Source organism: Rhinatrema bivittatum, chromosome 2 (assembly GCF_901001135.1).
Source record: "Rhinatrema bivittatum chromosome 2, aRhiBiv1.1, whole genome shotgun sequence".
In the NCBI taxonomy this organism is placed as follows: domain Eukaryota; kingdom Metazoa; phylum Chordata; class Amphibia; order Gymnophiona; family Rhinatrematidae; genus Rhinatrema; species Rhinatrema bivittatum.
In genome coordinates, this window is record NC_042616.1 from 659,125,074 (window position 1) to 659,149,869 (window position 24,796).

The following is a 24,796-nucleotide window of genomic DNA, read 5'->3' on the forward strand; positions in this document are numbered from 1 at the left end:
GCGTCAGTAGGAGTCCCTCAGGGCTCATCCCTGTCTCCTACCTTGTTCAACATTTATCTGTTACCCTTATGTAAACTTCTCACCGACCTCAATCTCAAACACTTCCTCTATGCAGACGATATCCAGGTCTTGATCCCCATCGAAGAGTCACTCGCAAAAACTCTGTCTCACTGGGAAACCTGCCTCCAAAATATCAAACAGCTTCTCACAAGTCTCAACCTGATACTAAATTCATCAAAAACGGAACTTCTACTCATCACACCAGAAAACAGCTCCCTCACACTCACCCATCCTACCGTACCAAATACTACACAAGTAAGAGACCTAGGAGTTCTAATTGACAATCACCTAAACCTGAAAGCCAACATCAACAAAACCACCAGAGACTGCTTTTATAAGCTCCAAGTGCTGAAAAGAATACGACCTCTCTTCCACACACATGACTTTAGAACGATTCTACAATCAATCATTTTCGCAAAGCTGGACTATTGTAACACCATCATGCTAGGTCTCCCCTCATCACACACCAAACCATTGCAAATGGTCCAAAATGCCTCCGCCCGTATATTCACTAACACCAGGAGAAGAGAACACATAACCCCTATCCTGATGGACCTTCATTGGCTGCCCATACACTTCAGAATAATCTACAAGGCCATTCTCACCATTTTCAAAAACATCCATCAATTAGCTCCAATCGATCTCCATATCCCCCTCCGATTACACCACTCTACAAGACCGACAAGAGATGCTTACAAAGGTTCACTTCAAGTACCTCCAGCCAAAACTACCAGACACATCACGCTTAGAGATCGGGCATTCTCCACAGCCGGTCCAACTTTATGGAACTCCATTCCCCCGGATCTTAGAATGGAACCCAGCATCTCAACATTCAAGAAAAAACTCAAGACGTGGCTGTTCACGCAGGCATTTCCTAACTCCAACATTATTTAATCTCCCATCAATCAACACGCTTCGCTAGTAATAACGTTAATAAATGTTATTTATTCAATGCTATCTATACTTATATATAATTATCTGATCTTCATTTTCCTTCTCACTCCCAAGTTATTGATTTCCTTGTTATATGTAACTGCTTTTTCTGCACTATTGTTCAAATTGTAAAGTTTTATTATTATTACACCCCTGTTTCTTGTGAACCAGCATGATGGGACTATCGTCCTGAATGTTGGTATATAAAAAAACTTAAATAAATAAATAAAATAAATAAAGTAATACATGGCGTGTAAGTTATACATTATCCAATAAAAATGTTTAACACAAAAAAAAAAAAAGATGGAGCCCTATCACAGAACACTTTTGTCAAAGTTTCTAGAACTTTGACTTGGCACACTAAGCGTGCCCAGCATGCCACCAACCCTGCATCCAGCAGGGGTCCCCCTTCAGTCTCGTTTGCAGTAAAAGTACGAGCGAAAAATAAAATAAATCGCAAGCGAACCCAACTCCGCGGGGTGGCGGGCAGGTGTCGTGAGGACTAACATCCTGCTGTCCTGGGAGAACACCTGTTACAGATAAGCAACTCTTTTCTCACAGGACAAGCAGGATGGTAGTCCTCACATATGGGTGAATAGCGAGCTGAGGATGCCCGAGTAATGTAGCAAAAGCACCCAAGGACATGCAACAGGCACAACAACAAGGGTGGGTTTGGTTAACAGGGCAGCCTGAAATTCTCAGCGGGCCATTGGAAGGAAGTTGGGTTATTAAGCTGAGAATAAATTGCGCAGAACAGACTGGCCAAAGATAGAATCTTGTCTGCCAGCCTTCTCCAGACAATAATGAACTGCAAAGGTATGGAGAGAACTCCATGTGGCAGCCCTGCAGATGTCAGCAAGAGGTACAGAACGAAGGTGTGCTACCGACGTTGCCATTGCTCTAACAGAGTGTGCTTTAACGCGTCCCTGGAGTGGAAGGCCTGCTTGCTGGTAGCAGAAAGAAATACAGTCCGAGGGTGGGAGGGGGTATGGGGAGAGGGGGAAAACAAATGTGAACTGATGTTAATGTTACTCATCTGTTTAATGTATGCATTTAAAAATCAATAAAAAACAGTTTAAAAAAAAAAAGAAATACAGTCCGCCAGCCAGAAGGACAGGGTCTGCTTGCCCACCGGGATTCCCAGTTTAGTTTCATCAAAGGAGACAAATAACTGGGTGGACTTCCTATGGGCTGCAGTGCGTTTCAAATAAAAGGCTAGCGCATACTTGCAGTCCAAGAAATGCAGAGCTCGCTCACCTGGATGTGAGTGGGGTCTTGGAAAGAAAGTAGGTAGTATAATGGATTGATTTAAATGAAATTCAGATACCACCTTTGGTAAAAATTTAGGATGAGTGCAAAGCACCACACGATCATGGAGAAATTTTGTGTAAGGTGGGTATGTTACCAGCACCTGTAGCTCATTGACTCTGCGAGCTGACGTTATAGTGAGAAGAAAGAGCATTTTCCAAGTGAGAAGACATAGCTCGCAGGAGTGCAGGGGCTCAAACAGAGGTTTCATGAGCCGTGCTACATCACATTGAGGTCCCAAGCAGGGGTCCTCTCATGAAGCATGCTATGAGGAGTTGTGTTGAGATCAAAACATCCCCTATGGCTCTGTAGTAAGCAGCTATGGCACTGACATGGGCTCGAATGGAAGATGTTTGGAGACCAGACTCCAACAAGTTCCAGAGGTAGTCTAGGAACTTCGTTGTAGGGCAGGTAAAGGGATCTATTTCCTTAGACGTGCACCACGAGGAAAACCTTTTCCATTTGGAACGATAAGATTTTCTGGGAAGGCTTTCGTGAAGCTACGAGGACATGGGAAACATCGTCCGAGAGGTTTAGAGATTGTAAAATTAACCTTTCAACATCCAAGCTGTCAGGGACAAGGAGTGGAGGTTCGAGTGACGCAGTTGTCCGTTACGTGATATCAGAGATGGATCTGCCCCTAGGTGAATTTGTTGAGACTGAGAGGTCTCGAAGGATGGGGAACCACACCTGGCGCAGCCAGTAAGGGGCTATGAGGATCATGAAGCCCTTGTCCTGTCATAACTTCACGAGAATCTTGCTTATGAGTGGAAGTGGAGGATAGACATACAGAAGACTCCTTGACCATGAGAGGGCGAAGGCGTCTCTTGGTGGTCTTCTGTGACTGCAATGTAGTGAGCAGAAGTTCTCCACTTTGCGGTTGTGAATCAACGCAAAGAGGTCTATACTCGGATACCCCCACTGTTGGAATATTTTCTCTGCCACCGTGGGGTTCAGAGACCATTCGTTGGGATGAAACGTGCGACTGAGTTTGTCCGCAAGTACATTGTCCACATCCGCCAGGTAGGTCGCTCTCAGTAGTATGGAATGTGAGAGAGCTCAAGCCCAGATTTGTGCTACTTCCTGACACAGTGTTGCGTCCGGTCTCAGATGGCTTCGACCCTTGTGCCTCACCTTTTTCTCTGCTCTCCCCGCTAGCCTTGGGAAGATGGCTACAGCCGCGTCTGCAAGCCGTGTTCTCCGGCGTCCCCGGAACGGCTATGGCAAAGCCTCACTCCATGTTTCTCCTAAGGGCTTCCTAGGGTACACGCTCGCATGCCACCCGCGTCTTTATCCACGTCATGGCGGGAATCTCGAGGGCGTCCCCCTTGAGTGACATCACGCCATCCGGGTATTTAGCCTACGCTTGTTTGCTAGCTCGTTGAGTTAGCAAGGATTGGATTTGTCCGGTCTAAGCTACTCTGCCGCTTCCATGCTGCCGCTGGAAGCTCTCTCTGCCATTCGGGGTATTCTCTAACCTGCTCTAACCCGCTCCTCGGGGGCCTTTTGCTTTCTTTCAGGTGCCTTACTGGGATCAGGTACTCGCTCCTCGAGGACCTGCTCTCCCTGCATCGGTGTCTGTTACCATCGACTTCTGCCTGGTGGAATCATCAACCTTACAGCTACCATCTAGTGAGTAATCTAATTCTCAGTCTGTCTTATCCACAGCTCTGCCGTGCTGGGAAACCTACACTGGATATCCCTATACCATCTTGGTGAGACAGGTTCCCTCTGCCGAGGGTCCCTGGACTGCTACCTCTGAATCACCTCACTACTGCAACCTCTGGTGGTATACATCAGCTGTACAATAAAAGACAAAACTCTTTGTTTGTGCGTCCTGAGTCTAGCCCAGTACTGTGGCTCCCCATGGGGCTCCTCCCTGTGGACGTGGTCATCTGCCACAGTACCCAAAAATCCACTCAAACACCTCAAAACCATAACACACAGCAGGTAAGAGCTGGTTCCTCCCTGCTTGTTGATGTACCACACCGCTACCTGGTTGTCTGTTTGGAATAGGATTGTCTTGTTGGATAGACAATCTTTGAAGGCTATAAGGGCATACCTTATTGCCCTGAGCTCCAGAAAACGTATCTGATGTTGTGATTCTGCTGCAGACCAGGTTCCCTGAGTTTGTAGGTTGTTGACATGGGCTCCCCAACCTAGAATGGAAGCATCTGTTATCAGCATTATCTGAGGTTCTGGAGATTGGAAAGGTAGTCCTCTGACCAGATTGGACTCCTGAATCCACCAAGCCAGTGAGAGACGAAGCTGCCTGGTGACATGGACAATGTTGGATATTGGATGGTGGGCCTAAGACCATTGGGACTTTAAAGTCCACTGTGTTACTCTCATTGCAAGGCGAGCCATTGGTGTAACATGGACAGAGGACACCATGTGGCCCAACAAGATGAGAAGATGATGAGCCATTGTAGTTCGGCGAGTCTGCATAGTGTTTGCAAGGGCTGCAAGAGTATGTGCACAGTCCCTTGGAAGAAAAGCTTTTGCTTGAATGGTGTTGAGATTCGCTCCAATGAAGGAGAGGATTTGAGATGGAGTCAGATTGGATTTTTGATAATTTACTAGAAATTCCAATGACAGTAGTAGTCGCAAGGTCAGATGGAGGGAGTGAAGAACTGCCTCCACGGACGGGGCCCTCAGTAACCAGTCATCTAGATAAGGATAGATGTGAGTGCCCAGCCGCCTCAAGTATGCTGCTACTACTGCCAGGCATTTCATGAAGACACGAGGTGCTGATGCTAGACTGAATGGAAGCACACGGTACTGGAAGTGCCGGTGTCTGACGAAGAATCAAAGGTATTTTCTGTGAGTCGGGGTTATTGCTATATGCATATACGTGTCTTGGAGATCTAGAGAGCAATGCCAATCTCCCTGTTGGAGAAGAGGGAGTAGGGAGCCTAAGGTTACCATCCTGAACTTTTCCTTTTGTAGATGTTTGTTCAGGGTACGAAGATCTAATATGGGACGAATGCCTCCCAATTTTTTCGGTATTAAGAAATATCGGGAGTAGAAGCCCTTTCCCTTTTGTAGAGCAGGAACTTGTTCTGTGGCATTGGCTTGAAGGAGGGATTTTATTTCCTCCTGTAGAAGTGGAAAGTGGGCGGTTAAATTCCACCCCAGACGAGGTGGAGAGTCCGCCAGTATTGAAAGTTAACCTTGAGCCACCACCGACAGGACCCACTGATCCATGGTGACCATGTGCCATATGTTGGTGAAATGGCAGAGGCGGCCACCTACTGGCAGAGATGGCAAAGGAGGAAGTTGACAATTGCTCTCTAGTGGGGAGTCAAAATCCAGAGGAAGGACCAGGTTGTGGAGCTGGTTGCGCTTTCTGAGATCTGGCCTGGTGTGGAGGAGGGTAGTATCTATGGATTTAAAGGTGGTTCTCTTAGCCTCTCTTCTGAACAGCCGTTTAGAAGTCAAGGGAAAAATCAGAGTGTACCGCAGAGAGCTGTCGCAATGTCTCATGATGATCCTTGAGTTGTGTGACAGTCTCCTGAATCTTCTCGCCAAATAAGTTATCTCCTGTGCAGGGGAGTTCTGCTAACCTCTCCTGAACTTCTGGGCGTAGATCAGAGGACTTCAGCCATGCCCACCTCCTGGCACTTATACCAGCTGCTGGAAGCAGTGTCGAAAATGTCATAAGCTGCCCGGACTTCATGTTTACCAGCATCAAGACCTTTTTTGAGAATGGAGTTGAGCTGGTCTTGGAATTGCTCTGGAAAGGATTCAGAGAAATCCTGTAGCTGTTTAAAGAGGTTCCTTGAATATAGCGTCATATATAGTTGGTAGGCCGCAATACGGGAAATGAGCATGGAACGATGAAAGACCCTACATCCGAAGGCATCAAGGAATTTCTGATCCTTTCCAGGAGGTGTAGAGGAATGAGGTCGAGGCCTTCTTGCTTTCTTCTGGGCAGATTCGACCACTACCGAATGGTGAGATAGCTGAGTCTTCTGGAAGCCAGGTGCTGACTGCACTAAATAAGTTGCATCAGTCTTTCGGTTGACAGGTGGGACCGTACCTGGATGCTCCCAGGTGTGCTGGAGAAGTTCAAGGAGGACTTCATGAACTGGGATGGGCATAACCTCCTTGGGTGCATCGACAAATTAGAGGGCCTTAGCATCTTATGTCTGGAGTCCTCTTCAGTTTGGAGTTTAAAGGGAATGGTTTCTGACATTTCCTTTATAAAACTGATAAAAGAGAGGTCTTCCGGCGAGGACCTTCTTCTTTCTTCTGGAGGAGAAGGTTCAGATGGCATCTCATCAGAGTCTTGAGTGTCTGAGGAAACATCGGTCCAGGGCTGGTATGGTTGATCACCAGCATCTGACAGGCCCCCAGATGGAAAAAGGGGGCCTACTCCAACCAGAGCAGGCTGAGGCACCGATGGTATCGAAGGAGGCACCGGTGGCATCGGAGGCGGCACCAACAAGGGTCGATGAGGCATCGCAGGCAGGAGAGACACCAAAGGGCTCGGTGACCTCTGAGGACGCCTCGGTGGAAAAACTCCCGATGGCCCCGGAATCAGGTCTCGCAACAATGATCCTTCCTCCTCCGATGTTAGATGGATCAATGTCGATGAATGGTGAAGAATTGGTGTTTTCACCAGTGCTAATGGAAGAGTACCGATTAGGACATCCAGTCTGTCCAGCAATGGGGCAAGCATCGTAGGCATCGGATCCGGAGCTGTGCTTGGAGTTGGTGCCAGTGCCGATGGAGTCGGAACTCCTTGGAGGGCTTGCACCACCGCCTCTTGAACCATCCAGTTCAATTCCTCACGGAAAGCTGGTGTTTTTGAAGACCAGATCCGGAGTTGGAGGCTGGAAAGGCATCGCCAGAGGGTCCACAGCTATATGGGGAGTCTCGGCTCCCGGCACCATTGAAGGTGGGGAATGCCTCGGTGTTCCTGGCATGGAGGAGGTTGGGGGCTCCTCTGCACAGGCCTTCTTCTTTGGTGACTCCGTCGATGCTGAAGTGGAGGCCACCGGTGCGCCTGGATCCGATGACGGTGCTTGTCTCGGTGCTTGCCCTTGCCCGTGCCGAGGACGAAGAGGTAGATGTCTTTGATGCCGATCGAGAGTTATCCGTGTCCAATCGGTGCCGAGACGTGGAAGGCGATGGTGCTGAAGATGTGGAAGCTTTAGATGGCGTAAGCTGTTTTGTATGAAAAAGAAGTGCCATCTTTTCTAAGCAGGCCTGGCAGCCCTTAGGGGTCATTTGGGCACAGTTGGTACATGATTCCACATCGTGTGCAGGGCCCAAACAGAGCACACAGACCTGATGTGGGTCTGTGATAGACATTGTCCGAGGTCAGTCGGGGCACTTGTGAAAACCCGTCGCCATCGTAGTCGACAAAAATTTAAGCTGCAATGCAGTCAGTGACCGTCGGGCCTAAAAAGAGAACAGTTGATAACCAACCGAAAATAACGAGGTAAACCTTACCTTACGGTCGCGGGTATTGACGATCTACAGGGGGACACTGGATGGGGTGAAAAGTTTTGAAATTTTTTTTAAAAATTCCCTGAGGAAATATCCTGTCAGGAATCTGTGACAGAGCTCCTCAATCCGCGTGGCTATTGCTGCGCAGAAAAAAAAAAAAGAGACTGAAGGGGGACCCCTGCTGGATGCAGGGTTGGTGGCATGATGGGCATGCTCATTGTGCCAAGTCAAAGTTCTAGAAACTTTGACAAAAATGTTCCGTGATAGGGCTCCATCCTGATGATGTCACCCATATGTGAGGACTACCATCCTGTTTGTCCTGTGAGAAATACATGTTTCAATGAAAAGACATGATATTTTACTTCAATTAAAGCTAACAATGTTTCACTAAATATACAGTGTGACACAGAGTAAAGTGTTCGACAATATAACAAAATGTCAAATATAAAGCTCCAGATTCTGTTACAGTAGCATCTGGAGCTTTAAATTTGACATTTTGTTATATTGTCGAACAGTTTACTCTATGTCACACTGTCTATTCAGTGAAACATTGTTAGCTTTAATTGAAGTAAAATATGTCTTTTCATTGATATATGTATATTGCTGGGTAGTGTGTTATTTGTTGAATATAAGTGCTTCACAGTGTTTTGTAATCCTTATAATATATGTTGGAGATACTTTCATAGTATGAATGAATGGGTATGTTAGTAGGTTTGTTTTCACAGTAAGTTATATTAGAAGATAATATAAGTAATGAGTTTGATTTCATTATACTTGTGCCATTAAATCTTTTTGATACTTTTTACAAGTTTTCATTGATTATTTACTTTAGAAGATGGACATACAATATTACTTTGATTACCTAAGATATTTCATGCCAATCACAAACAAATACATCACATACTAAGTAACAATGATGCAGGAAGTCACCAAGTATCCATGGCACTGGCTACTTTAGGCTTCAAATAAAACTGACATGGACTTGAATTAAGATCCCAAAGTATGCCAGTGTTCCGGCATACGTATTGCCATTTATATACATTGTGTATAGTCTGTTAATCTAACACAGAGACACTGTTAATCGCAATGAATAATTTGGCCTGTCACACTGCCAAAGTTATCAAATTTGTCAGTGTTTTCAGCACCAGTAAACTTGTGCATCCAATTTTTTATTTCTGTTTCTGTGTTTAAAAGTCAGCAAAACTGGCCATTTGGAAAGATCCTTTTTTTTTTATTTTCCTTTGTTAACTAGAGCAGGGTCTTACTGATTTAAAAATACAGACAGACATCACTGGGAATGAGAATACACAATTATTTACTAATGAAAATTAAATAAAAGTGGCTAAAAGCTTTAAATATGTTACATTGAAGGTCACATTGTCACATTTGTATTCTGCAAAAATCAGTCATGTTCAATATATAGGCCCTCCCAGAAATATATCTTGAAATACTCAAAAAAGAGCTAAAATGAAATATTGGCAGAACTTTCTGGCATGTTCTTCCTAGTGATTTTAACAGTACATGAGCACTATTAAATTTCCTGTCAGGCAAACTTAGGGATGTGCTTACTGCTACGGATTGAAGAGTCCTTGGATCAAATAGGAGCTTTTCTCCAGGGTGAAGACGCTGACTATCAATATGTAATTCTCGGAGTTCTTCTAACCCTTCCAGTCCTTCTATGACTGTGATGTAATTACCACTCAGATACCTGAGGAAAATAATGCATACAGGTTGTGAGTGAAACAAGTCTTAAACATCAAATAGCTCCTTTAACTAAACTGTTGCTATATTAACAATCAACCTCAGAGAAGGCACAATATCAAACAAATCTTAGAAAGGCGATCCAAGTGAACACTAGGAGTTAATAGAATCAAGAATTGGGGTGTCAGCAATCTGGGTACAAGTGTAAGACCTCCCTTAAAAAGGGAGATTGCCCTGTCAACTCAATCATCCATCCCCGGCCCACAAAGGTGCCGTGAAACAAGGATAGGCACATTAGTAGTTTTTAAGCATTGTTTTGTTTGATACTGTACCTTCTCTGTGGTTGATTTCAGTTTCAGGACAGTTTTTGAGGTTTTGTATTTTTTTCAGATTATGCTACATTAATAATGACAGAGAAAGAAAAAAATACCATGTGATAAGTGTCAGGGTGCAACAACACTTGTGTTGTAGTGTCAGAGTTCTTTCCCCATAAGCATCCATTTTGTGAGATGGTTTGGGAAGACAGGGAACAATCTTATAATGATCCATTACTTGAAATATATGGAGGGCTTCTGATTTTAGGTTTTAACCAATAAAAACTGATAAAATATCCAATGCAAAAAAAAAGCAGGTGTTTACTGAATAAACCTTGGAAAAACATCACTTCCTCTAGTATTTTCTCATCCCAATCCTTGCCTGTCTTGGATCCTCATCGGTTTTTGTGACTTTTCCATCCTGAATCCTCAGCTGTACAAACGTATGTATTTAATTCAACCAGAAAAGCTTCCAGCATTAGTAGCTGCATTGCAAAAACACAGATTTTTGTACTCTTAAAGAACCCCTAATTAGATGAAAATAAATACCTACATTTTCAATTTATAAACACCTAGGAATAGAAGCTCTAAGTATATTCTGATTCCAGCTGCCCAATGGAAGTTGGTGGTGAGTACATATCTTTACTTCAGCATGAATAGTAGTGTGCAAATAAAGACCAAATGGCCCATCTAGTCTGCCCAGTTGAGATTCATTCTCTTTTGGCAGATGAGCACATAAAATTCCCAAATGCAACCCAAAACAAACTCCCCCTTTGTGGCTTCCACCCAATCTCTCAACGCTTCTATCATATCTATCCCAAGCATGGCCAAGTTCATCACAGTCATCACACTGATTGCTTCCCAAAGTTTTTTTTTTGAGCTTGATGCAGTCATACCACTGCTGATTTTGGGTTGTAACTGCTGCTCCATGCGTGTTACCCACTTGAAAATCATACCACTGCTATTTTTGGGTTGTTTAAATGAATGACAATCCAAACCAAGAAAGGCCATTTTTGGTTCATTCCAAAATGTCTTGCACAAAAACACCAAAACCTTTTCAGGTATTTTCATTTCATTAAAAAAAAAAAAAGGCCTCCCTGAAGTTCTCCAAACCCCCCACCCCCACCCAAGAGAGTTGCAGGGGCTGGGCCTACCCCGCTGGGCTCAGCCAAACCTAGATGGGGACTGCGTGCTATGGTAGTGTACCCAGTTAGAATTTGAGTGTCAGCTCCTGAAGACCCGCGCTGGCTCATGGATGTAGTGGAGATCCAGAACTATACCAATACGCTGGATGGGCCCTCGGCAAGCTATCATGAGGAAGATGGAGACCGCAGCAGATGAAAGTGTGCTGGAGGCCCTTGGTAAACTTGGATACACTGCAGCGGGGAGGAGGCTGCGATCCCTACAGTTTCTTGATTCTTGCCAATTATTTTTTTTTCTGAGCTACTGCACTGTTTATGGGCGCCATCACCAGATTTTGTTGTACTGTTGGGAACATGTACTTAACTGACTGCACCAATTTTGTGATTTTTTTTGTGATTGAGAGGCTAGCTTTGCGCACTGTAAGAGGGGATCGCTTTGTGGGTTGTTGATTAGTCTGGTTACGTATTAATGGGTTGTTGTTTTTTTTTATATACCTGTTCTGTGTTTCGCTGATGGATGGGGTTGGATGGACGGAGTGGGAACTGGTTGCATCTTAGTGTTCTCAGTTATTGGGATTGAGAGGGGATGATGGGGGTGGGGGTAGTTGTTGGGCTTTTTGTGAGTAGGCTGTGTGTGTGCTCCTTATCTGTCATTGTATTGGCTGATGCTGAACAGATTAGATTTGGGAGGCGGTCTTTGCTGAGAGGACCTCGACTCTTTATTATGCTTATGAACCATCAGTTAAAGCACCCCTTGACTTCTTCTGATGTTAGCCGAGGTACCCACGTTTTTTCCTGGAACGTCTGTGGCATTAATTCCCATATCAAACGGTCCAAGATACTTCATGTTACGCCTGTCGGTCACAGATGGCTGCGACCTCTCATGCTCACCTCTTTTTTCCCCGCTCCATCAACTCTGGGAAGAATGGCAGTCTCTGCCAATCCCCGCCAACCTCTCTGGCGTTCTCGGGACAGCGTGGGCGCTGCCGACTGCCATCTTGGACCTAGAATTACCTAGGCGCATGAGCGTAAGGGCCTCCTTTGAAGACATCATAGGAACCTCGGGGGCGTCCCCTCCCGATGACGTCAACCCGCTTGTATATTTAATCCGACCAGCCCTTGCCTTCTTGGAGTTAGCAAGGAGTTCCGTCTTGCTGAATTTTCCTCTTCCAAGGAATTCCTGCTCTTGACTTGGTCTTGGCATCTAAACACTGAGTACCCACTCCTCGGAGGCTCCCCTGTGTTCCCGGCTATCCGCTCCTCGGAGGGCCTACCTGCCTGTCTGCTACTAGACCTGCTTCTCAGGTCTCTCTCTCTCTATCCAGGAACCATCTATTTGTGAGTACCTCTACTGACTTCTACTATACGAACTGCATTGAGGATTCCATTCAGTGTACCCCGAACCCCGGGCCACTTCCGCCTTCCTTCAGTAGAAACCATTCAGCTTTCCTGCACTACAGAATATCTACACACCAACTACGGGAGCCACTTCCGGGTTACGGCATCTCTACCAGTTCTTCAACATCTACTGCACAGACTTTCTCGGCATACCCCACTCCATGGGCCACTACCGGATCTGTATTCCTGAGGTGCCTGCACTCGTCAGAGGGATCCCTGGTGTACCCTGCTCCGGGGTCACTACCGGATTCTCTTATCTGTGGCCTCGCTCTGGGTATTCCCCGTTGCTCAGGGCTGTGCTATTACATCTCCAACTCTGTGGACATTACTTTTTCCTTCCTTCATAATAAAGTCTCTACTTCTAGCTGTGTCCCACGCCACTGAGACTATGCCTGCTGACAGTGAGGCTCACAGGGCTCCTCCCTGTGGGTGGAGACACCTCTCATCTCAGCCCAGGGTTCACATTCTTACAAAAACATAACAGATTGCTAACTCCATGGACCCGGCTCAGGTCTCAGCCATCCAAGCCATCCCTGGCTTGGGCCAGTGTCTGGCTGAACAGCAAAGGACATTAGAGACTCTGGCTAACGCCTTCAATCAGCTAAGTTCTCGACTGAACGCTGCATCTCTGCCTGACAAGGCTACCGCCTCTTCACCTGCTGGACCTGTAAGACTTTCTGTACCCTTGCCTGCACCCATTCGTTCTACAGGTGATCCCCTATTATGCAGAGGCTTCCTGAACCAGTACTGTATGCACTTCTGCTTACAGCCTACCTACTTCCCAGATGTAGTGTCCAAATTACGTACATCCTGTCTCTTTTAGACGGGAAAGCCCTGGCCTGGGCTTCTCCTCTCTGGGAGCGTAATGATCCAATCCTCAGTGATTGACGGGTTTTCTTTTCTCTCTTTTGTCCTGTGTTTGACGACCCTGCTCATAAGACCATCGCTGGATCTGCACTCCTACACCTTCAACAAGGTACCATACCTCTAACTGACTATGTTATTGAGTTTAAAACCTTGGCTTCCAAGTTACTTTGGGACCTGGGTTGTCTGCGGACTATTTTTCTGGAAGGTCTTAACTATCGCATCAAAGACGAATTAGCAGCCCATGAGCTCCCTGATTCCTTGGACTCCCTCATTGATCTTGTGGGATGAATTGATAGTCATCTGCATGAGCGGTCGCAAGAGGTAAAGGGTCCTAAGAAAATGACATCAGGAGTTCCACGCTCTCGTCCCGCACCGGTTACACAGACCACTTCCATACCCAGTATCGAGGAGGAAGAACCCATGCAATTAGGCTGCAGTCACCTAACAGCCAAGGAGAGGCGTTATCGTAGAAGATTAGACCTCTGCATGTACTGTGGGCAAACTGGCCATGTAGTGCCCTCCTGTCCTATCTGTCCGGGAAACTTGCAGACCTAGGATCCGCTGGAGGAATCCTCCTAGGTCTAACTTCTCCATCTCCTCCACTGACTCTTCCAGTCTCCATCATTTCGAATACTCTCGAATTCCACACATTAGCCCTAGTAGACTCCGGTGCTGGGGGAAACTTCATACTCAGACAACTCGCAGGGCACCTATGAATCCCCACTGTCTGCACACCTACACCACTGCTGCTATCTTCCATACATGGTGAGCCAATTCCTGATGAGGTCACTTATTCTACTCAACCTATTCGTCTCCGCACAGGGTCGCTCCACTCGGAGACCATCTCCTTCCTGGTCTTGGATAAAGCTATACACCCGGTAGTACTTAGAATACCATGGTTACAGACGCACTCACCCCAGTTTAATTGGAACACTTGGAACTATCCCAATGGGGAAGAGATTGCCATGGAAAATGCCTACAAATGGTCAGTCCCATGCCATGCCTAACCACTACCACCTTTATTTATTTATTTATTTCGGGTTTTTATATACCGGCATTCGAGAACGCAGTCCCATGCTGGTTCACATAAAACAAGGGTGCATCGTAAACATAAACTAAAACAATGGTGCGGAAAAGGCAGTTACATATAACAGGGTGATTAGAACTTGGCAGAGAAATAAGAGAAAGGACAGGTTATTAATTCAAACATGTAAACAATAGTGGAGATGGTTAATCTCCTATCATCCTATCAAGACGTGTTCTCTTAGAAGGCAGCAGATACTCTGCCCCCTCACCGATCCTTTGACTGCGCCATCAACTTAGTACCTAATTCCGAACCTCCCAGAGGAAGGGTGTGTACCCACTTTCTCTGTCTGAAACCCAGGCTATGTCAGCCTATATTCAAGAAACTTGGCGAAGGGTTTCATTCGGCCGTCTAAATCTCCAGCCGGAGCCATATTCTTTTTTGTGGGTAAGAAGGATGGATCCCTTCGCCCATGTATAGACTACCGTGGCTTAAATGAGATCACCATGAAAGACCACTATCCATTGCCATTGATCTCTTAACTCTTTGATCGGCTCCAAGGGGCCAAAATATTCACAAAGCTGGACCTCAGAGGGGCATATAACTTGGTCCAAATACACCAGGGTGATGAATGGAAAACATCTTGAATATTTAGTCATGCCCGTCGGCCTTTGCTAAGACAGGGAAGATAAGAAGGTGCTATGTGCAATGTGTATACTGCATAAAGCAAGGGCTGGCTATCCATGCCCTGCAAGCCGCCCATTAATTATTATATTCCAGGCTCACACAATAGCTAGGAAGACCAGGTATGCAGAAAGGAGCTCCTACACTTTAAAAAACCACTACTGGTTTCTGTTGTTGCTGTAAGGTGCTACAAACCTGAGCATCTGGAAGTGATGACTTTTCCATAGCACACCTGATTGGATCAAGGCTCACACAGGCTGATGCAATACCATGCACTCAGGCTAGTGCATAGGTTAACCCATGGTTGGATGCGCATCCATAATCCCTGATACAATAAGGAGATCAGCGTATCCAAACCAGCGCGTACCTAATAGTGCTCATCATATGTAAATGCCATGTTGATGAGACTATTAGTTAGAACCCCGATGTAAAAAATAAATGCGCGCCCAACGTGCACATTTTAACCCTCAAAAATTAATGCCAGCCTCGGAGCTGGCGTTAAGTCTTGAAGAGCCCCAAAAGTTTAACAGAAAAGCAGAAAATACTGCTTTTCTATGGTTTCTCCGACTTAATATCGTTGCAATATTAAATCAGAGGAACCACATAAAGCAGCAATATGGAGAAAAAAAAAAGTCCTGTTGGCGGTCAGATTCGGAAAACGGACGCTCAGTTTATAAGCATCTTTTTCCTAACCCGTGGCTATGCATGAGTTAGGAAAACGGACGCTCGTAAAATTTTGCGTCTGTTTCCCTAACCCAAGCACAGTCACTTCTCCTGGGCGCCCGACACCAAGGAGGTGTTAGACACGCACAATTTCCCCTAGTGCTTCCTTTTTAACACAGCATACTGAATCGTGCACCTGGGAGAGGTGAATGGAAACGTGTTAGTACAGTGGGTGCTCAGTCATGAGCACCCATTTTTCGCGCACCTGTATTGCATCAGCCTGATAGCGTCCCATAAAACACTGGTTTGGAAACACTAATCTAATCTAATATAATCTAAACAGCTACCAAAACCAGTGAAGCTGTTGCCCTAACATCTGGTTGCCTCTGTTACTATGGAGCTTGCTGGATGGTACCTAGCCACCATCCACCTATCAGTAACAAAGCAGTTGGTTTCTGGGAGTTGAAGCCTGCTGGGTCCCACCCAGCTACCCTGTGGTCCAGAGGCAGCGGAATTCCTTTTTTGGTTAGGGGAAGGGGCAACCAAGCTCCACCCACATTCCTACTGCCAGATAATGTCATTTTATCTTACATGCATTGTTCGCATAAACCAGCATGTATAATTATTCATTGCCAGACCAATTAAATTAAACCGATGTGATATCTCATTGAATGTCAGTATATAAAAATCATAAATAAAATAAATAAATGCTTGATGCTAGCAAACCAGACACAATGGCAAAAGAGGAAATGACAAAAACAGCATTACTAATAGAAATGTCAGCATTAAGTGACTATTCTATACTATGCATGGAGCGAGAGAAGATCATCAAGTACCAAGAGATGAAATCAAAGACCATTAAAATATGGCTAAAGATAGAGAAACAGGCCTATTTGTTTGGGCACCACTCACCTGATTAAAAAGAACTTCCAAGCTCACCTAAGTATGTTGCCTGTCTATATAACACCTTAACAAGCTTCAGAACGGATGGAGGAATCATGGAGGATAAGGAAAGTGAATAAGGGGAGGGAAGCGGAATCATGAATGGGGAGGAGAGGGAGGAGGCTGGAAGAAATGGGGTATCGTGGATAAGGGTGGAAGAGGGAAGATCAGAATGAAGGAGGAGGAGGACTAAGGATAGGCATGGTGGATAAGGAGGGAATAATGGGAAACGGGTGGAGAAGGAAGGGAGCCTCAGCCCCCCCCCCCCAAATCACACTCCATCCCCTCACTCTCCCCTCATTCGCTCCCCAGTCCCTTTATCTCACCCCCAGCTACCCACATGATCCCCTCACCCTCCAAGCTTGCTTCCCTTCTCCCCTAGTAACCCCACTCATCCTCATTCACTCCCTCCCCCCACAATCCCCTCTTTCATTCCCACTCCCCTCACTCCTTCACTCCCACCCCATTATTCTTTCACTACCTTCACTCCCACCTCCCACGATCCCCTCGCTCTTTCCCTCCCTCCCACTCAGCTTCTCTCTCCCTGGAAGAAAAGCTCATGGTGGCAGATGGGACAGCATATTATTTCCTATGCATGCCCCCCCCTCACTGCCCCTCCAGTGGCTGCCAGCAATGCTGCGATATCATAACCTCACCCTTCGTGTTCTGAAACAGGTATAAGAGAAGATGGTACCATCAGCTAGAGAAGCAACTGGATTAGAGGAGCAGAGCTGCGATCTTTCATTGCCAGAATATGAACTGTTGTAGCCAGAGATAGGAGTATGCACTGGGAAGGGGAGGGGGAGGGGTAGGAACTTGGGGACACCAAAGAATGTAGAATCATTTAAAAGCTCCTGCTAATTTTTCTGGGGCATCTGCTCTCTGACTCCTGTGTCCCCTTCCCAGCCTCCTCTACTCTGCCTCCTTTGTGACCCCTCCCCTATCTTCCTCTTTCCTGTCTCATCCCCCCTATCCCAGTATCTGTCCCCCTGCCTCCTTCCCTCAGCATCTGGTCCCCTGCTTCTTACCCCAATTCCCAGTAGCAGCCACCTCTGCCTCTCTTCAGGAAGCTAGTGGCTCAAGCTATTCATTAAGTTACCTGGCTTGCTGCCCCTTTAAATTGCAGGCCTGTGAGAAGAACACAGAGTGATTGGTCCAGGATGGGTGTCCAGGATGACCTAATGAGCAGTTGGGATGGGAAGGAAAAGAGGGTTGGACAAGGGCTCATAGTCCTGAGCAGAGGGAGATTTTTTTGTAGCTGCAGCCACTGAATTCTGTCTTTGCCGCCCTAGCACCACAAGTATGCTCAAATCTCACGGCCAGCTTGTCCTGAATGCTGATCTTGTGCAGTATGAGATTTATGGTGACGGGTTGGTGTCAGTTTTATGGTGTGAGAGGGGGTGTGAGTCAGGCTGTGAGGCCCTGTGGTTATGTTTTTGTTGTTTTTAAACCAAAGGAGTGCCACTTAACCAAACATTTTGAAGATATCCAGTTAACTGGTAGGTTATCCAGCCACACAAAACCAAGATAATCTTTAGGCTTAACCAGACATATTCAAAAGCTGGCCGGTTAGGTTTAAAGATATCTTGCACACGTTAGCTGAATAACTTTAATCAGTGACATTCGATATTCAGTGGGATGTTTATCCCACTAAATATTCGGAGCAAGTTATCCAACTAACTGTAGCCGGATAACTTGTCTCGCTCACTGGCTTTCTCGAATACTGTGACCCCTGTCTTTATGTATACTGCCTCGTATATTGAATTGCTTAAGCATCACATATCTATCACAGACAGAGCAGGGTCCCCCTAGGACTTTATAGTATTTAATACTTAATCCATCAGATCCTTAGAAGGACTGGTGCAAATGTATTAAGCACCCTAGGCGAACCTTCAGTCTCACACCCTCCCCCTTACACATTTGCCTATGGATGCAGCTCTAGCAGAGCATCCTGTTCTCTAGCCCACTCAGGATTCACCTCTCACTCTCTGCCAAGGCCTGCATCCCCCTCCTTTGCTCCCTGTCCACAGTGCCTTGCACCCTTTTTCTCTATCCCCCTGTCCAGCATCTCTCCTTTCTCCCCTTCACTCCCTGCACAGCAAAGCATCACCTCAATCTCCTTCACCTCTTTTGCAGGGTCCAGTATCTTCTTTCTCCAACCCCTACCTTAACAAAATCCTCTCTCTCTCTCTACCCCATCAACCCAGAATCTTCTCTCTCTCTCTCTTTCTTCACCCACCTAGCACTCTCTTCTCCATCACCCCCCACATCTATCCAACATCCATTGCCATCTATCTTATGGTGCTATGCCTTTAAAAATGAGTATACAGCACCTGGAGGTTTTTGCCATTTGTTTCCTCCCTCCCCCCCCCCCCCCCCCCCGCAAAAAAAATAAAAATAAAAATTGGCACTCTAGGTGACAGCCTAGTTTTCCTAATTGAAGAACTGGCCCTGATCCAGAAGCTTACAAGAAAATTATTCTTTATCTGCTAATTTTCGTTCCTGTAGTACCATGGATCAGTCCAGACGGTGGGTTATGTCCCCCGTCCAGCAGATGGAGTCAGACCAAGAGCTCGAAGGCGTCACCAGGAATACCAGTGCACCCTCTGCTGGAGCTCAGTATAACGAATAGCAAAGCCCAAAAGAGCAAAAAAGATTTTGATCAAGAACCTTAACCAGGAAGGAACAGGCAAATATAAATAGAACCAGCCAACAAGGGCCACGTACAGCCAACTTGTGAGGAGCTGTGAACATCCATAAGTAAAATTGAAAAGACAGAGAAAAAACAGACAGACTGACAGCTACACGTAAGGACCCGAGCAGGAGCCAAATCCCAGAGTGGTGGGCGGTCTGGACTGATCCATGGTACTACAGGAACGAAAATTAGCAGGTAAGGAATAATTTTCTTTTCCCTGTAACGTACCAGGATCAGTCCAGACGGTGGGATGTACCAAAGCTTCCCTAATTCAGGTGGGTCCCTGAGAGACCTGCTCGGAGTACCTGATCACCAAAGTGTCCCGAGGTCTCCGGCGCCAAGTGTAGCCGATAATGTCTGGAGAAGGTGTGCAGCGATTTCCATGTCGCAGCCCGACAATTTCCTGCGAAGAAACAGAACGAGACTCCGCCCCAGGACGCCGCCTGAGAGCGCGTAGAGTGTGCGGAAAAGTCCCGCGGCGGGCTCCGACCCACTCCAATATAAGCCGCTGCTGAAATGTTTAAAAACCCTGTCACCCTGGGGGAGCTACTGGTTCCCCCAACTCTCATCTGCTGGAGTCAGAAAGATACTGAGCTCCAGCAGAGGTGCACTGGTATTCCTGGTGACACCTTCGAGTTCTGGTCTGACTCCATCTGCTGGACGGGGGACATAACCCACCGTCTGGACTGATCCTGTACGTATAGGGAACCACAATTTAAAACCCGTAAAAGCTACCAGTACCTCAAGAACCACTAAAGTAACTTTGTAGCATACAAAGCTGCCTGCTCTACCGTTTGCCGGACCCGGAACCCGGAAGAGAAGCACTCCAGAACATCGAAACTGCCCGATGCTGATGTCATCTCTGCAATCAGGGGCCTACATAAAGAGGCGCTCTGCGGTGAGGGCTGAGCTGCCTGCCCTACCGTTTGCTGGACCCGGGAGATAAGCACTCTGGAACATTGAGGCTGCCCGACGCTGATGTCATCACTGCATCAGGGGGCCTATATAAGGAGGTGCCCTGCGGTGCACACGCCAAAAACCACGCGCCAAAGAGGCACACCCCTTATGCCGATTTTTTCTAAGATTTTTATTTCAGCTAAAGAATGGGAAGAAGAAAAGGAAGGGGAAGATTCTTTGCCCAGCTCAAGCCTCTAGCTCAACTGTTAGTAGTGGTCCTATGGATCGTCATATCATCTCCAACTCAACACTGCACGAGAACTTGAGTACAGATTGGAGAACATCTCCTTGAGTGCTGAAGTTTAGATCTCCACCTCCCATTCCAACTCTAACTGTGCAACAAGAGGTATTTCTGGTCAGACTTGCAGGTTTATTTTCCTCTCAGTTACTAGGCACTGACCGTTACCTGTCTTAAATATGGGTCAGATAACAATGGGAAGAAAGTTCTTCCAATCCCTTCCCCACTGCAAATTTAATTTAGAGGTTGCAACGGAGGAGTCAATTTGTTACTTGCATCTGGGGAGATATCCCTTAAGGACATCTGAAATGTTGTTGTGAGTCTAAACTCCAAGTTGCTAATACTGTTTCTCAGTTGTGTCATTTCTCTAAGGATACTATTAGTAAATTACAGGAAGTGGATGCTAGTTTTTTTCCTTAGAATCAACAATCTCCACTCAATCTACTTCTATTTCTAATTTGTAGTCGGTTCTGTCTAGTGCAGGAATTAAAGACAGAATTTTACTTTATACTAAATGTGAATCTAATGAAAACAAACTTAGGTCTAACAACCTTGGTTGTTGAATTTTCCTTATTCTCATCTGATTTCAGGGAGGAATACTTAAAGAAGAGTTTTTTTATTTAAGCAACACTTTAAATATAAGGAGTTCTTTATTTGTGGGTATAAGTACTGATTTTTCCAAATGTATCTAGGGAGACACAGATCAAGAGGAAGCAATTTCTCTAATTAGGTGCTCTATTCTACTTAAAATTTCCATGCAAGTATATGTACTTACCAAAGAAATTTGTAGATCTAATGCATTTGGAAACTTTTTTGCTAGATAAATCTACCATATTTTCCGGCGTATAAGACGAGTTTTTTAACCCCTGAAAATCTTCTCAAAAGTCGGGGGTCGACTTATACGCGGGTATCGTCTTATTAGGGCGTTATACCGTAGTTGTCGCGGCAATCCAAAGTTTACAGCGTCTGGTGCATTCCCCGCGCTCTCGCTCCTCGAGTCAATCCCCCGGATGCGTAAAAGCAGCCCCTTTTGCCCAGCACCGGCCAATCGGGGAGCGAGGGAGCGCAGAATGAACTTTTTTACTGCATCCGGTGAGGGGAGGGAGTGACTCGAGGAGTGAAGTGCACTGCCTGATTGGTCGGTGCTGGGCAAAAAGGGCTTGCTTCGGCAATCAGGCAGTGCACCTTCGCTCCTCGAGTCACTCCCTTCCCTCACCGGATGCTGTAAAAATGTTTTGGTTTTTTTTAAGTGTGAATAGTCAAGCATTTATTTTCAATCATACCAGCGATTAAAGCTAAAGAAAAGTCTACACTGCAGCAAAGTTCAGGATTTAGCACCTTAGAAGAAAACATTTGCTTCGGTTTCAGAGCTTTAAGACACAGTAACTTGGCAATACCAGTGGTGTGTGACAACTAAGGGACAAGAAGGTGAAATGAACAGTTCATCTGGTTCATGTAATCTGGCTTCACATTTTTAAGATTGGTATGAAAAGGAAAGATGCTTGCTACTTACATGAGTGTATAAGATATGTACCGGTAGTTGAAGATATGAAATTGAAAACAATCAGTAAGATGCAATTTCATTTTCTACAAAAAAAAACAAAAAAAGTTCATTTCTCCGCTCCCTCGCTCCCCGATTGGCCGGTGCTGGGCAAAGGGGCTTGCCGAAGCACCGGCAATCGGCAGCACGCCCTCACTCCTCGAGTCACTCCCTCCTGCTGTAAATGTTGGAATGCGTTGGAAGAGGGGGGTAGTCTTATACGGCGAGTATATCCCAAACTCTATATTTTAACTGGAAAAGTTGGGGGTCGTCTTATACGCCGGAAAATACGGGTACTGCTGATAATGTTAGATGCTGGTTATAGGGAAGGAGACGTATTATTTCCTTATTTGGCAGGCTCCAATTAATGTGTACTATATTAAACAATGTGATTCTTTTTTCCTTTATATTTGTACCAATTGATACATGGTTTGTTTTCTTATTTCTATTTTCATATTTCTTTGTAAATATGACTTAAATTTAATAAACTTTAGGCACCTATATTCATCCACATTTAAGTGCTTTAACTATGGGCTAAACATAGGTCCCTAAATTTGAGGCTCCTAATGTAGACTTGCCATGAAGCGCAGAGAGGCATGGTTGGTAATGCCATTTATTTTGTGATCTTAAAGAAAGTTGATTCTTACGGCCTCCCATACTCCAATTTGAAAGGGGTAAACAGCAGTCTTTGCATTTCCCATTTCAGTTTGGAAACCATCTGGTCCATATTAGTGACTGTAAGGCAAGCTGAGTTTCTCTTTTCCTTGGAATCTTTCTGAACCATATTCCCATCTGGAAAGATCATCAAGGGTTCCTCCACATTTTTTTTTTTTTGCATCCTGAAAAAAGCACTTTCCATTCAGGGCACTCCTATAATGCCTTGCCATGGTCCAAGAACCTTTCCAAGGTAATGGTAGGTGGTGGCAGCTTTCTTTCAAAAGGAATGGATTATGGTTTGTCCATAAACTCGATGATTGCATAATAGTAGGGTTGTGCAAGTTTAAAAGGACCCTGGACTGGTTAATCAACTTTGCCAAGAGCAAGCTGTTTCTTCCTAGTGTCTGGATCTCTCTTTGATGCCAAAGCAAGCCAACCTATCTGACTCAAGAAGAGTGGTTTATTTATTTTATTTAATTTATAGTCTGCTTTTTTCAACACTTTAAAGCGAATTTACATTCAGATACTGTTGGTATTTCCCGGTCCCCAGAGGATTTACAATCCAAGGGCTTGATGTACTGACGGGCCGATACAGAAAAACCCATGGGAGAGCCGGCGAGCACCAGCTCTCCCGGCGCGCACCCAGGCCACTCTCCTGGACGCGCGATTCAGAAACAAAAATATGCGTGTCCCTGGCGCTCCTTTTTGACAGAAGCGGCAGCTGTCAGCAGGTTTGACAGCCGATGCTCTCAATTTACCAGCGTCGGTTTCTCGAACTGGATTGTGTAGGATGTATAAACTTCCCAAACCAATCATGGCACTATAACCTTGTGTTATGCAGCCATAATAAAAATATTAACACATACATGATACAATATTTAAAGAAATCACCCAAAAAGAAGGCTATGTTCAGGCAGACAGGCCTGTGATTAAATAGTCCCTTTGTTATAGTCACAAAATATCTAGCGGGGGGTCTAAGATATAAGTCCACCAAACCAGTCAAGCTCCACAAAGGCAGGAAAAAATAATTTTTCTCCCCTTTTATTAATTTTTTATTGGCTTAATATTTCTAAGTAAGAAACAGTTCCAAAACAAAACTTTCCTTCAATGGAAGTTAGATAAATCACAGAAAAAAAAATTCCCTGTTGCAAACTTTCATCAATTTAATTCTCTTAAGCAAGAAATGTGGGTCATGTAAGTTCCCCCCAAAAAATGTAATGTAGCCTTTAAGGAAGTTGTTCTGAGGGTCAGAAACACCACTGAACCCCAACAGACCATTCCTCTAGCATCCATTAAAAATAGTTCTTGGGTCATGTGATGGAATGAGCAGAAGGCAGACACGAGACTGATCTACTCCGTTCTGTCCCCCAGCTCTTACAATTTTTGTGAGCGGTTTTTTCCACAAAGTTAATGCTGGGGGTGCTGAATCACAATACTTACAGATTTGTTTTGTGTGGAACATGTCAGTTATTTGGCAACAAGGAACACAAAGAAGGAAATAGAGAAATCACGAACAGCTGAAGATAAAATGGCGACCACTTCCAACGCACCGCATGGAGAGCCGGTCGGGAACGCAACCTTGATAGAAGCTGTACTAGCAGCAGCAGTGCAGGCACAGGAGTCAAATTTGACCAGGACTATGATTGAATTGCATGATGTGACAACTTCTTTAAATAACTTTGCCCAGCAAGGATCCAATTTAGAGCAGTAAATGTCTGACATTACTGATGAGGCTCAGGACACTGCTGAATATAGTGGTGGAGCTATGAAAGCAAGTCTTCTGGTGCGAAGATAAGCTCAAGGATCTAAAGAATAGGTCACAATGTAACAATCTGAGGTTCGAGGGGGCAGGGGCAAAGATGTGTGATCCTGCCTGAAAAATGGCCCGGAGAATCACGTGATGTGCTAGCAGGGCGGACCTGTTTCGCTCAGCTCCGGGCCCATCTCGGCGACCGCGCTTCACTAGACCATGTATACATTTTTAAATCGGGCGCCCGACACTTTTGGAGACAAGGATTAGCCCCGCAGTTTGTTTGCTGATAGAAATGGCGGCGTTGATGTCTTCCAAAAACGCAAAAAGGAAAAAGAAAAACCGCGAGTGACTGAGGATAAGATGGCAACCGCAGTGAGTGAACCCCCCTCCCCCCCGCTGCCGTTAATGCTGGAAGGAATAAAGGAGGCGATCCAGGAGGCCCTGGACGAAAGGTGGACCGGGC

At 45.6% G+C, this 24,796-nt stretch overlaps 1 protein-coding gene across 1 annotated transcript in view; it reads right to left on the reverse strand.

The window, feature by feature from the left end:
• The window catches only part of PPP1R42 (protein phosphatase 1 regulatory subunit 42), a 231,902-nt gene that overhangs the window by 162,258 nt on the left and 44,848 nt on the right, over window positions 1-24,796 (reverse strand). The window contains 1 exon segment of the mRNA XM_029591417.1: window positions 9,328-9,466. Within this exon segment, the coding sequence (XP_029447277.1) occupies window positions 9,328-9,466 (139 nt within the window).